The sequence below is a fragment of the Melanaphis sacchari genome, unplaced genomic scaffold (assembly GCF_002803265.2).
Source record: "Melanaphis sacchari strain LSU unplaced genomic scaffold, SCAv2.0 Contig187_pilon_pilon, whole genome shotgun sequence".
NCBI classification, from domain to species: Eukaryota; Metazoa; Arthropoda; class Insecta; order Hemiptera; family Aphididae; genus Melanaphis; species Melanaphis sacchari.
In genome coordinates this window covers 100665-115069 of record NW_020270902.1, presented here as the reverse complement: position 1 = coordinate 115069, position 14405 = coordinate 100665, and the positions used below count along the sequence as shown (strand labels likewise).

General features: G+C 36.3%; 1 protein-coding gene across 1 annotated transcript; it reads right to left on the bottom strand.

Annotated features, from left to right (window-relative positions):
- Nucleotides 1–11437: 11437 nt before the first annotated feature.
- On the bottom strand, nucleotides 11438–12196 carry LOC112592722. The gene is made up of 3 exons (XM_025336876.1): nucleotides 12136–12196; nucleotides 11903–12065; nucleotides 11438–11589 (listed from the first exon to the last, which is right to left on the bottom strand). The coding sequence occupies exons 1-3, from the start codon at nucleotides 12142–12144 to the stop codon at nucleotides 11438–11440; spliced, it is 324 nt and encodes a 107-aa protein (XP_025192661.1). The 5' UTR covers nucleotides 12145–12196.
- Nucleotides 12197–14405: the final 2209 nt, after the last annotated feature.

Genomic DNA, 14405 nt, shown 5'->3' with positions numbered 1-14405 from the left:
TATTATATAAACGTACCTATGATCTATGGTTTTTATTTGTATATTTTTTGTTTTGTTAAAATATGCAAAATATGGTAGACTATGTATTAACGGTCAGAATATGCAAAATATGCAGTATAAAATTTGATATTTAATCAATCAAGTAATGATTTGTGGACACTCATTGACTGCATGTATATGATGTTGAAAATACCAACATGCATTTTATGAATAATAATTTATTGACTGGTAAAATTGATTAATTATCAACATATTTTTCTAAGTTATTTCAATCTCGAATGGTCAATGGATACATCAAATGCGTTTATTAAAATTGGGTTTATTACTTAATTATCTATTAAATTATACCGTGTAACTGTACACAGTACAACAACATACGTAGAATCTGTAGGTTTTATTTTAATATATTGTGATATTCTAAATTGATATTTTTGTTACATTATTGAACGGTTGTATAAAAACATTACATTTTTATATATAATAATTTTGGTTAATACTGAGTTCATGTTGTGCTTTAGATTTTAGCACTCATAAATTTTACTCTAGTTGGCCCAATGGTACCAATAGTATTTAAGTGTTATTATATATACAACATATCTATTATAGGATGGATTGCCAGCTATAATAAGATCATAATGATCACAACCACAATATTAGATCTGCAGAAGCTTTATCATTTTAAAGCCTTCTAAAGAATGTAGAACACAGTTTGAACTATTTTAATGATGGTTTAGGTAAGATATTATTGAATTATTAATTTTCACATTTTGAATTAGAGTTATTTATATACATTTATTTTGTTCAGGTATATCAGAATCAATTAAAATGGCATGAAACAAAACTGAGTTAGAATATGGTGTTCTCTGATGAATTGGCTAATGCCACTATCAATCCAAAATACAGGACAATTTCGCCATTGGTATGATGATTGAAAGAAAACAATTTGGGCTCTTTTAATGATATAAGTGTTTTGCAGGTAATTACACAAAATTAAAAAGTGTTTTGTTTGGCTTATGAATTTTATTGTTTTATTTTATAAAAATTATAATTGTAAAGAAAGGTACCTTATATCATAATCTATCAATTAGGTATTTATTTAACTATCAAAAATCTAACTGTCTATAATATTTGTTAATACCTATCAAAACAATAAATAGATAAATAAATATTACATCATAGGTGAGCATCTAGAAAATAAATAAAACAGAACCTATTTAGAAAATTTGAATATTTTGAAATATAAGAAGATAAGAAATTAATACATTAAGTAACATACAAAATTAATTATAATAATATAGATTTAGGTGTGGTTTGTTTTGCCTATGATGAAATATAAAAATATAAATATAAACATTTATTTTAACTATTTAAATTTGACTGCATATTTATGTAATAAATCTATTCAATAAATAAATAAACTAGCTATAATCTATTACAATATTTTATATAATAGTTTTTTAATTTATAAGTTTTGAATAATTACCTACGTGTCTGAAGTTTTTAGATTTTAAAATAAGTACCTAATTTGTTTTAAACTGAAGAAGAAAAGTATTATGAAGATAACGGAATTATTGTTAGGTACTCTGAAAAGCCATTTGCTATTTTAGTCATCACCTCTATAATGAAAGAGCCCACCAACTACCATTTGCCAAAGATATCGCGTTTGTAGATAGCACTTCTTCCTGTGACATTCAAAGACTCAGTAACATTTATGTTAGCACCATGTGGTGTTGGGGTTCCTTTAGGTATATTCATAACAAAGGACAGTCAACTGTTGACTATAAAGCAGCATTTACACTTTAAAGCAGTCAATGCCTAATGGTTTTAATGCTCAAGGGTTTCCAAACAATTTGTTATTGATGATAGTGAAGCAGAGAAGCAAGCACTTCAATCAATTTGGCCTGAATCTAAATTAATTTATGCAGATTTCACATATTACAATCTGTCTGGAGATGGTTGTGGGATACAAATCATGATGTACTAAAGATGATAGAAAGATTTGTTTAAACTATTTCATAGTATTTTAGTTGCTACAAACTTGCATAGTGCTGAAGAAGCTTATATGACTGCAATTGGTCAAATTTCTACTGATATAGTTGTATTAATAACACTGTAATACCTTTAAAATATGAAAATGGATTAAATATGTTAATAATTATTGGAAAGAAGAGTTATGGTGTTTGTTTTCAGGGATAGCTGTTCATGACCAAACTAATAATTTTCGAAGTGGATGTTCGTATCTTAAGGACATGTAGTACTTCAGAGATAAACATATAATGCAGTTGCATTAGTAGATTTTATTTGTACTTCATTAGAAGAATATCTAAGCGTTTATGGACTTTGTCAATGGGAGAAATGATAGTATTATGTTTGAAGAAGCTTAAACGAGCAACAAATATTAAAGACTCTATAAAATTATCTGAAAATATATAGACGTTGCAGTCTGAAGCAGAAATTACGCATTTATGAAGTGAGTGTAACTCAATGGATTTTTCTTGTCTAAAGGGAAAACTAGGGAGATTTTGCAAACACATGTTGCGATTTACTATCACCATGATATGATATGCCAAATATTGCGAGCATGATACAATACAGAATCAAGTTATTTGTTAGCAAATTAGCATTCGATGAAAATGTGCGACAAAATCATTATATGCACTCCTGTAAAATCAAGCTTATAAATGTAGATACAGCATTGAAGAAGGAAGATTTACATGATCAAATAATGATGAATCTCATTGAACTTCAATAAGTCAGACTATAACAATGATACGCAACAATGATGAAATAACTCTGCTCATGATTATAATGAAATTCAAATTATTGACAACAAATTTAGAAAAATATACGATAGCAGATTTCAACTACGTCTCAGCAAATGTTTAGATAGATTAAAAGGTTAAATCTGTAGTATATGTGAATCATTTGCTAACTGTACTGAAGTAAAATATTCTACCATGACGCTGTCGATCTCGTGCAACACTTTATGTTCAGAAACAACAACTTTAGCACGGAGATCTGAGGTCACAAGAGGTGATAAAAATGCCTGTAGGACGTCAATAACGACCTCCTCAAAAAAAGAAGAAATTTAGCAAAACGTAGAGTCAAATTCTTCAAATGCTAAATCACATGGAATTGGCCGGTAATTTTATTTTCAAATTGAAATAATATTGTTATATGTTATTGACTATTATTATTAATAATAAATATTTTAATTAATACATTAATTATTAATAATTCCTTTAATTATTAATAATTAATGTATCTATACAATTTTATTACCTATTTATTTTATTTATTGTCATTTATTTTGTTATTGCAACTAACTAACTGTTAGTTGATATGTGACCAAGAAACAAAAATGTGTTTATTCCAACTGTGTAAATTACCTACTCATAAAACAAATCAAACAAATGAAAACAATAGAATCCAAACGGTAAAATACAAAATATTAGTTGTTACTGTTTATAAAATACTAATTTATTTAATTTCTCAATTCATTTAAAAGTTACCTATAACCTATAGTACATAATATTAGTCTGATTTGTTTATGTTCCTTATATCTACCTATTATATATTATATACATTTAAATAATTGTAATGTTTTATATTGTCTTCTTAAATAAACAATTTATTATAATCAGTATTGTATACAATGCATTTAAATGTATTATAGGTGACTCTTGTAAATAACCATATGACTATATTATATTATATCAACTACCTGTAGACTATCTACTGTCTAATAATTCTAGTTTTATTTAATAACACAATCATTTACTTTATTATAATATCACATACAGACTATAATAATGAGTACATAATATTAGTCTAATTTGTTTTATCTTTCAGATTAAACTATCTTTACGCGCCTAAACATAATTCAAATTACGATATCATTTATTTGTGTGCGGGAATTTAAAATCGACCATCGAGAGTGTAGATAATCATAGAGCGAAACGGACCCCAGAAGTTTATATGCGCCCCGGAGACACTCGGCCCCTTTATGTAACCGCGGGTTGTTCTTCCGGCAGTGGTCCGGACGTTCAGGTCCCACCCGGGCGCCGCCCTCACCTTCGGGCGCCATAATGAGGACCGCCGCGGCCAGAGCCCGACGGATTATCGTCGAGTCAAACCCCTTCTACTAAGGCGGTACTCCCACAACCACCACGAGTCCTTCCTCATGTGCTCTGGTGGGCGAGTGCGTGTCCGGTGAGTCCACGCGACCGTGCGCCTAGGGTCCAGCACCCCAGGAGCGTCGAGGCGCTATTAGCGTTTCGACCTGACGCTTACTCGAGTCCCGGGTACAAGGTTTGAACCCGGCGTTCAGGCCCTCGCAACTGCCTTTGTCAGCAAGCAGGTCGATCGAGCACCGCTGTGTGTACCGCGACGACCCTTATAGGCGCGTACGGTTTTGATCTTTATCGACAGATTGCCGTTTCTGCTGGTGCCTCTCGTATCAAGCCCCGAGCCGGCTGGGAATACGTATCGCCGGGCCCGATGGGTGGTCTGGCCCTTAGGTTCGAGCTCTCGGTCTAGCAAGAATTTGTTCAGGGCGCAGGCACCCACCGCCTCAAGAGATTTTCTGCACGTCCTGGCCTCCGAGGAGGTCGGGCATCAGTCCCACCGGGCATCCTGCCCTCGCTCCGCCAGGTGGTCTTAGTACGGAGGGCGTTCACGATCCTGTGGGGCGTCGTTCAGGGCTCTTGATCCGGCTATCGTCCCGCTTCACCGCCACTATCCGGGTACTTTCAGAATGCCGCCCCGTCGCCATCGATGACAGCGACGGTCAGCCCGGCTAGCCCACCCCGACGATTCAGCGCCCGCGTGGATAGGGGAGACCGCATGACTTGGTAGTGCGCCGCCCTGCACGTACGCCCTGGCCGCCACGCCTGACCGCCGGCTTTAAAATTAGGGGTCCGTCGCCCGCGGATCGCCCTTGCCATCTTTACGTTCTAGAACTCCCGGGAGAAGTTTGAACGCAATGAACATGGCCTCCGTGGAGGTCATGGTACGCAGTCGCATCGGCCAGTCCACACCTTCGCTTGCGCTGCGAAGCGAGCTTGTTTTCTGGTTATATGATGGGCGTAATCGTATAGTGTTATGTTCGGCGGTTTCCGGAAGACCTGCATCGGCAACGTGCTTCGCCCTGAAGGTTGAAACGGACAGAGCGATTGACCGAAATTCCGTGTCCGTCACGAATTGCGAGATGTAGGTCCGAAACGAACCACGGCCTGCGCCGCACGCCTGGAACCAAATCGCCGTCCGCCTACTCTTGTCGCTGGCGACATCTCGCCAGAGGCGTAAGTAGTGTCGTAATACTGTTTCGCCTTCTGCAATCTCGACGCCGACCTGTTTCTCCTCACGGCGTCATCCTGTTCGATCTAGCCAGCCGACCAGTTCGTCGAGGCGTACCGGTTGACCTGAGCGCCATCGCCGTCGACGTGGTCTTATACGCGCCCACGCTGCCAGTAACGGGCGTCTTGGCGGTGTTAGCTCAGGTTCGATGCCGGCACAGTTACGCAGCGCCTTCGGCCCATATCGAGGCTTTATTAGCTCATACGCGGCAGGAACAACTGACGGTGCTGGTATACGTAACTGAACGAAGTACCGTTGCCGCCTGGGGCGCGTGGTTTTGATGCACGGTCTTCGGGCCTGTAGACGCAAGGAGGAGCGTGGGGAATAGAGTACTCACTCTATTTTAAAATAAAATGAGGGGTCACGACCACCGTGTAATCCGCGAGCGCGGCGTTATGGGCCAACCACTAGCACTCGAGTATCTGTAAAAGTAAATAGTAGGGAGGCGAAGGTTAGAGTATTCTCCTGGGAACACAGCCACTCTGCCGGTGGGAGTATACCACCTGGCGGTTGCTTAAACCATATTAAGTAGCGGGTTGGATAGTTCCGCGGCCCTACCAGTGGTTAGTAGAGAGATTTGATACATCTTGAAACCAAACTGGAAGTCATTTGAAAACCCACGTTTAAGGCGAGGGGCGTAAAAACTCCTTTTCTGAGACTGGTGGACGGCCTTTAAAACTGTCCTCATAAGATGATGCCCGATACTTTTCCCGAAAAGTATCTGGTGCCTCTGCCTGAAAGGGGATAAGTCTAGGCTCATATACCTTTCTTGTGGAGTGAAGGATTTTGTCCATATTTGGAACTTCAGCGCTACCGAGGACGCAGCCTTTTCCGCCAGATGGGAGCTAAACTTCCTTTGCGGGTGAAACGTGACCCCAAGGTATTTCGCCTCCGAGGTCATTTTCACCTTAGTCCCACCAAGTCGCAAGTCAAGGGGCTTACTTAGTTGGCCCTTGATCTACAAGGTCTGCGACTTGGCCGCCGAGAAGGTGAGTTTCCTGTCAGAGGCCCATCTCGACGCTATTTCTAGCAGCGCGTTCGCGCGTTCCGTGAGCTCCGGACGGTGTTTCCCGGAGATGAGTAGCGCGAGATCGTCCGCGTATGCGACTATCTCCGTCCCGGGGGGAAGATCTTGGTGAAACCAAATTGTCTGGCCGACATATGGATGTCCGTATCTTTACGGATTCTCGCCACGATAAGGTGTTCCAGTGCCTTAGCTAGAACTGGGAGTAAGCTAATGGGTCGGTATGACCTATCCTCCGTCGGGTCCTTATCAGGTGATTTCCTAATGACGACCAGCGCCGCGTTCTTCCACCGACTCGGGAATGTCCTCGTAGCCAGTGAGGTATTGAACGCAAACGTAATTTGGTTTTTGAGGACGGGCCACGCTTGCCGCAAGATTCCTGCCGTGATCCCGTCCAGGCCCGGGGCCTTGCATGTTTTCATCCGCCATATGACATCTCTTACCTCATCGACCGCGCACGGTTCAACCGCGTCGAACGTCGGACTAAGCCCAGGTAATGCCGACTTGAATCTGCCCACATAAACGCCGGTCTCTCTACGGATTTCTGCCTGTCCTGCGGTCTCCGTTGCGTCGCTATCCTCAGGGATCAGTTGCTCGAGAAGCCTCTCGCCGGTCTCCCTAAGCGAACACGTAAATGTTCCGTCCATTTTCTGATGGACGTTGGTAGTTTCTCCGAGGGCCGCGTTCCCCCGGCTTTTAGCCATTTATTAGACAGGTCCCCAGGGCTCCTCGTTCCCGGTGTCGGTAACTCAAGGCGCGGTATTGTGCTTCCTTTTAGTGGGGCCACTCGAGTTTAAGCGCATTGAAGTCTGGAATACCATTCTCCATCGCTGTTCTGAGTAGGAATGTAAATACAAGCTCCGTATGCTTCCTCCGAGGCGTCGCAAAATCTATGTACATCTATGATATCGGTGCGCTCGGGAATAGCCTTTCTAAGAATGAACAATTCCTTTAGCTGTTCAAGCTCATCATAAAAAAGAATCCATCTTTGCTGAATATCTACCGGAAGCCATGCATCCCAGTCTATCTTCATAGACCAATACTGTTGTAAGAATATTTTTCTTTTGATTCTAACTGGCGACAGGAACCCAAGTGGATCGAAAATTTTGTTTAGGTCAGAGAGTATAGCTCTTTTCGATAACGCACCTTCTGATGACATTGCTAGAATGTCATATTGAAAATGATCTACGACTGGTTTCCACTGCAACCCGAGTGACTTGACTGTGTTATCATCTCCTATATCTAATACAAACAAAAGATCGTCAACATACTTGGATATGTTTCGCAAAACCAATTCGGAGTTGGAACACCATTTCCTTAACGGTAACTTTGCTGAGTTTAGCACTGAGCTAACATCTAATTGCAACCGACAGCAGTCATCCTCTGTATCAGCTCCCGTCATTAGATCGTCCATGTAAAAATCTTCGACAATCACCTTTGAAGCTTTTGGCAATTCCTTTTCAACACTTTATGCGAGTGCTATAAGACAGTAGGTTGACAGGAATGAGGCAGGAGTTGTTACATATATGACTGTAGTTAGCTGATACGACCGTAATAATTCTTCAGGGCTAGATCTCCAAACAATTCTTAGTAGGTCCTAATCTTCTTTTGCTACCTTTATTTGGCGAAACATTTTTTCTATATCTGAAGTCAAGACAAATTGGTGCTTGCGAAAGCGAATGAGAATTGAAAATAAATCTTGCTGAACAACTGGACCACATCTCAAGACATCATTAAAAGATACGCCAGATGTACTTTTGGCAGAGGCATCAAAAACTGCTCGGACCATTGTAGTTAAGCTTGATGCTTTTATTACTGAATGGTGTGGTAGATAAAAGGGTTTCTGCATTTGAATCGAATCGTCCAATACTTGAACCATGTGTCCCATTTCAATATATTCGTTCATAAACCGTATGTACTCAGCCTTTAGATGCTCATCATGTTGTAATCTTTTCTCAACGTTTAAGAAGCGTGCGGTCGCCATAGGTAATGTTGCTCTATTTCACTGATTGCTTGCTTGGAGGAAAGCCGTACGATAAAACGTCCCTCCTCATCACGGATGGTGTGTTGCTTAAAATGTTGGAGTGTTTCTTGCTCTTCTTGACATCTCTTATTCGCTTTGGATGCTCGGCCATAGCTTGCATCTTCAATGCTGCTGAGAACTTTGCAATTTTCCTCTATCGTATGACCTATTAAGAAAAGTGTTGGTGCATGCTGGTTGGAGAGTTCTCCTGTTACGAGCCACCCGAAGCTACTTTCATATAGTGTGACTGAACCTATATTTAGTGCTATTTTTTTTGTTCCCAAAACATCAAAGAACGAGCCACCTCCAATAAGCAGATAAATACCTTGAGGACGATGGAAATCTGGATCAGCTAGAAGTGGAGCCACAGCCCCTGGTATACCCCATCCACCTGCCAGCTCTGGACAAGGCGCTAGGTTAGGTTAGGTTAATTAATTAATATTCTCCGACTTTATTAGGCAACACATAGCAAGAAATCTTAATACTACAGTCTATTCCAAATGAGATCAGCCTTGAGCGGCGACCAGTTTTCGTCCGGAGCCGGTTCTGGCTCCCCCACCTAGTAGTTGTTCGACTGCAGCTCTACCAGTGGCGGCGGCGGCGGCCGATGTTCGATGCCGCCGGGCGCCGGTATGTATGTGTAACGTGTTAACATGTCTGCATTAAACGCCTTAACGCTTTCGTGCTTGACGCTAAATTACGCACCTGTCGTTTGAACCGATTTCTTTCTTTGTTTGTTTGTTATTTCAATTGTGTTTTGTTTATTATTAGGGCCCGGATTTTTATGCAAATGCATATTCTTCTATATTTGACGTATAATAATTCTGATTAAATATCTTGACGTTTCGTAAAACGTAGATTCTATTGTTAATTTTTTATTTTGCATATTTTTGCATATTTGCATAAAAATGCATAATAATTGCATATTTCGGAGTAATTGCATAAAATGTGCATATTTAATAAATACTTAATAAAATATTTTAAATTTTACTCAAATTTTGATAAGCATGCCGATTTTGCCCGATCGCCGACGTTCCAGACAAATTTAATTCGATCGAATAAACCAATATTTTATAAAAGGGAATTCCGTGACAGACGTATAGACGTATTATAAACGTTATCTTATAGATAAATATATATATATATATATATCATAATCTGATTTCTGGGACATGCGATTAAGCTAACATAATATTATAGTAATATTAGTTACTGGCTATTGCTCGTCGGTGTAGTGTGTCAGCAGATGTGGAAATACGTTTTTCGAAATACAAGGTGATGCTACAAATATGCGATTTTTATGTGGTGCTATAAATGGAATCACATCTTCAAGTTTCTTGAAGTCATTAAATCTTACATCAAAATCATCAATAACGGCTTTGATTTCTTTCACATACTTTTTCGAATCAAAAATAATGTCGGGATATTTTCGAGTATGGTCTTCTAAGTTTGGAAATCGTTGTAAGTTTTTTTTCTCAAGATCTCTAATAAGAATCAATGCATTTGCCTTGAATGCCGAAATACAGCTTATTAAATCAATGATTATTATGTTTTTCCCTTGCAACTTAAAATCACTTAAATGTCCCGTGAAATCTGCCAAAAATGCTAAATCACAAAGCCAATTAACATCACGCATTTCAGAAAAACTATCACCTCTTTCCTCCAAAAATTTAACAATATCATCCAATAATTCACGAAATCTTTGAAGAAATCTACTTCTACTTAGCCATCTTACATCCGTAAGCAAAATTAAATCTACTTCCTTGTTTTCGATTTGCATTTTAAATAGACGTCTTTGAAGAGGTTTTCCTCGGATAGAATTTACTATTTTGAAGGTCGTATCCATCACGTCTTTTGTATTGAGCCTCTTGCTGGCTAAAACTTGCTGATGAATAATACAATGGTAGCTCAGAAAGTCAGGAAAATCATCATCCTGTCTACATAATGCAATAAACCCATTATTGTGTCCTGTCATTGCTGCTGCTCTATCGAAATTTATTGACACCAATTTGAAAAGTGGCAATTTCATCAAAGTTACTATATCCTTAAAACTATTAAAAATATCAAGACCTCTGGTTCTTCCTTTTAACGAAATCATGCAAAGCAATTTTTCTTTTGATGTAAAATCATTCATTAACATTCTTATGAAAACAATTAGTTGAGCTGTGTCGGACACATCAGTGTTTTCATCAATTTGCAATGAAAATGTTACACACTGATTAATATCGAGTTGTAACTGCTCTGTTACGTTTTGGCTCGATTTTTCAATTCGCCACATTACAGCTCCCACACAGCAAATTCATATTTAAAATAAGTTAAAACAAAGTTATGCAAAAAATAATAATGTTCTAAAAAATGTTTGAATAAAGTTAGTCATAGATTAAATAATGTTAATATAACGTTATCCTACAATTTTTTGGCCACAGATTTAATGTTTGTTTTAATTTAGTTTAATAACATTATACATAATGTTTGTAAAATGTTATATTAAAGAGTATTAAATATTTTTTTTAATTTACTTATATTGTTGGCAAAAATTTTTTCTTTATACATAATATGTTATATTATATTTATACACAGTTGGGAATAAGTAGAATAAGTAATAGGTATAATCATAAGCGCTTGCAGAATTTTTTTTAGGAGGAGGTAATGTAAGATGTGTTATATATTAAATAATAATTTATCTAAAAACATTAAATTAAAAAAATATTTTTGAAACGCCAGGGGAGGGGCAATTTCCACAGCTTGCCCCCTCTCCTTGTGTCTATGAGTATAATAACATTAGAAGATATTAAGTACGCCTCCCCCCCTTCTCTCAAACATTTCTTTGAAAATATTTTACACGTGACCCTCCGAAATTGTTTTCCAAATATCTGTGCACTATTGTATTTATACTTTATAATAGTTATTATAAAATCACTAGCTAAAGAAATATTGACACAATATTATGCAATGAACCTTTTTATTATTTAAGTAAAAATTATTTACAAATTAAAAATTATAATACACTTAGGTAATATAAACAATAAAAATTAAACTGAATAAGTTTGAGATGAATGTAAAGTCACTTGTTTTTTAGCCTTGTCTTTAATTCTAAATGGGGCATGGGAAAGCCAGGTTCCAAGAGGTATATCAATTTCTTTTTCTGTGTGCATTTTATACTTGATATGGGCTCTTAGTGCATCTGAAATGAAAAACTATATTTAAAAAATGCTGCAATATATAATATATAGGACTGTAGCATTGTTCCCTATAGACATATTATAGTTGTTACCCCATACAAAATATTAAATATATGAATGTAGTGGTATGTTATGGTTAAATAGTTATGCATTTTATTGTCCCCTTAAAATTTGATTTGTCTCATATGAAGATTTAGTCTAGCTAGAGGTCTAGTAATAGCTTTATACAATAAAATTATCATCCCAATAAGAAGCCAAAACGCAAAACTTGGTCTTAATATAATTTTTAACAGTCACAAATAAAAATTTTTTTACCAATAATAACACGGTAGATCAGCAATTTAGAAAATGGTGATTTCTTCTTGAAGCCATATAATGAATATTTTGTCAAAATTTGATCATCAAATACTCTAGCCATTATTCTTCGTACACTATTTCCCAAATCTTTATTTCCAACTAATAACGACAACTTACTAACCTAAAAACAATAATATTTCTTTCTTTAGTTATAAACCATGTATGATAAATTATAATATTATAATACTTACCAGTGACATTCTGAAATCAGTCTTGAATTTTATTTTCAATAGCTAAGAGTTCGTGATGATTTGTAACTGGCAAAAATGATTCTATGTCAAACATATCTGCTGATATAGGAGTAGATAATGATTTTGTTTGAATATTATCCATTAAAATTTGTACATTTGCTTGAGTTATTTGATTAACATTAATTAAACTACTAATGTCATATTTTATATGAGTTAATGTGTTTATCAAAAAAGTTTGAAAATCTGAAAAATATATTAATATATTCAATTTCAAAATATTAAAATTATAACAGTTCATTTCATTTTTTAATAAAACAATTTAAAAGTCACCTGATGTGGACATGTTAATACAGCGATTATCTCCTGCAGTGCTCAGGTTTACATTTTCAATAGCAGGAACTTAAAAAATAGTAATAAAATATAAAAATCTATTTTGAATTTAATTTATATTTTGTATATTAATACCTGACTTGTTTCCTTTATTTTTATCAATAAATAGCTGTTTCTTTACAAGCATACTGCCACTTTTATTTCTGCAGGAAGAAATATCTTCACATTTTTCAACTGACCATTTACCGATGGGTGAATTTATTATATGTCCAATATTACTGATTTTCAATTGATTTTTAATTGGAGTAAGCTTAGGAGTTAATGTTAACAATTCTTCTATTTCATCATCAACTAAAACTTGTTCTAACACATCAACATCTAAAATTAAAAAATAAGGATAACAGTAAGTGTTATATGCAATTACTTATATTATTATATTAATAAGTCTATAAAAAAAGTACTTTGTAATTCATTCCAATTAATTTTGTCATTAAAACAAAATGTAGGATCTTTAGAAGTATCATCATTATCATCTCCACTACTAGAATCAGAAATTCTTGTTGTTGCATTGGATGGAACCTTAACTTTGTTATTAAAAACTTCTCAGTAAAAACAAATGTATATTAGATAACTATATTTATATTACCTAACATGTTCAAATTAAAACACAATAAATAACAAAAATTCCAAAGGGAAATATCACAACCAGTGTAGGTATTATAAATATAAAAATTAATACTTTTGAAAGTAAAATTAATAATAAAATAAAGGTACTTAAAGTAAAATGCATAGCACTATATATAATAAGTCACTTTGGATTTTATATTTATATAGGTATATATTGTTGCGTCCCTTATGTCAACGTCGATTCATATATCAACGTAAAAATAGAAATACTAATGTTTGCAAGTTAAAAGATTAAGTCTTTATTTAATACAATTAACTCGTACAAGAATACAATTTTATAAGCACAAGATGGTGTGAGTGGTGTTACGACCTGCCTCTGAGCGTCTCGAATATCCCTAACCGTCTGCTGAGCTCTTGCCCCGGTCTCCCTTATATATGGTTAACCGTCAAGAGTGGTGACTGAGGAGGTGGTGACTTCCGATGACCCTAAGGAGCTCTCTAAATTAAATGTATTATTCAGTTGTGTGCCTTTCCTGCGATTTCATCGGTTCTAAGAATTACAAGACGTGTGATCAAGTCTTAATTGTCATATTAAATAGTACAATGTTAACACTATCGTTTACTCATCATTTCTGAGAAGTCCAGGACGTGTGATCATGTCTTATTCATTATATTAATATCACGATGTGCAGGTGTTCGCCATACCCGTTCGATACTACACTGTTTGAATATGTTATTCCATCGGTATACACATCACCTCTCCGTATAATATATATGTGTAAAATAACACGGTACGTAACAATATTTTTAATTAGATAAAAATACCTTTAACGGGAATATAACGAGGCGGACAACTGTCACTTAGATGAAGTTTACATTGATCTTTGGCTTTGTTTTTGTGATTGGATACATTCGGTGATAAACTTGGACATTTAATCTTCCTTTTATGCTTGTGAGAGTACGGGATTTTTACGGTCCCAATAAACCACCCATGAGTAAAGGGGAACACTTTACTCACGACCTGTGAGCCGCACCGCGTGATGACCCAAGGGCCAAGTCGTTGGAACTCACAGGCTTTGATACAAACAGTGACGAATGAACGTCAAAGATTTATTTAAAGGAGAAAAAAAAAAAATAATATCAATAAATAATGAGAATATAGAATATTAGGGTGATCACGTGGGTATAATTTAATGTTTAACATAATGGAATTAATAATTTAATGTGGCTCTCACACACAGAATTACAATAGTTTAATAATAAAAGGGAACATACTGTTTTTGTATAATTCCGGGAGGCACCTGACAAACATT

What these genes read in the sequence shown, in the direction of transcription:
- LOC112592722 (XM_025336876.1), bottom strand. An exon ending in GATCTACCGTGTTATTATTG is followed by an intron (nt 11,590 to 11,902) that starts GTAAAAAAATTT and finishes TTTTCATTTCAG; the next exon opens with ATGCACTAAGAGCCCATATC.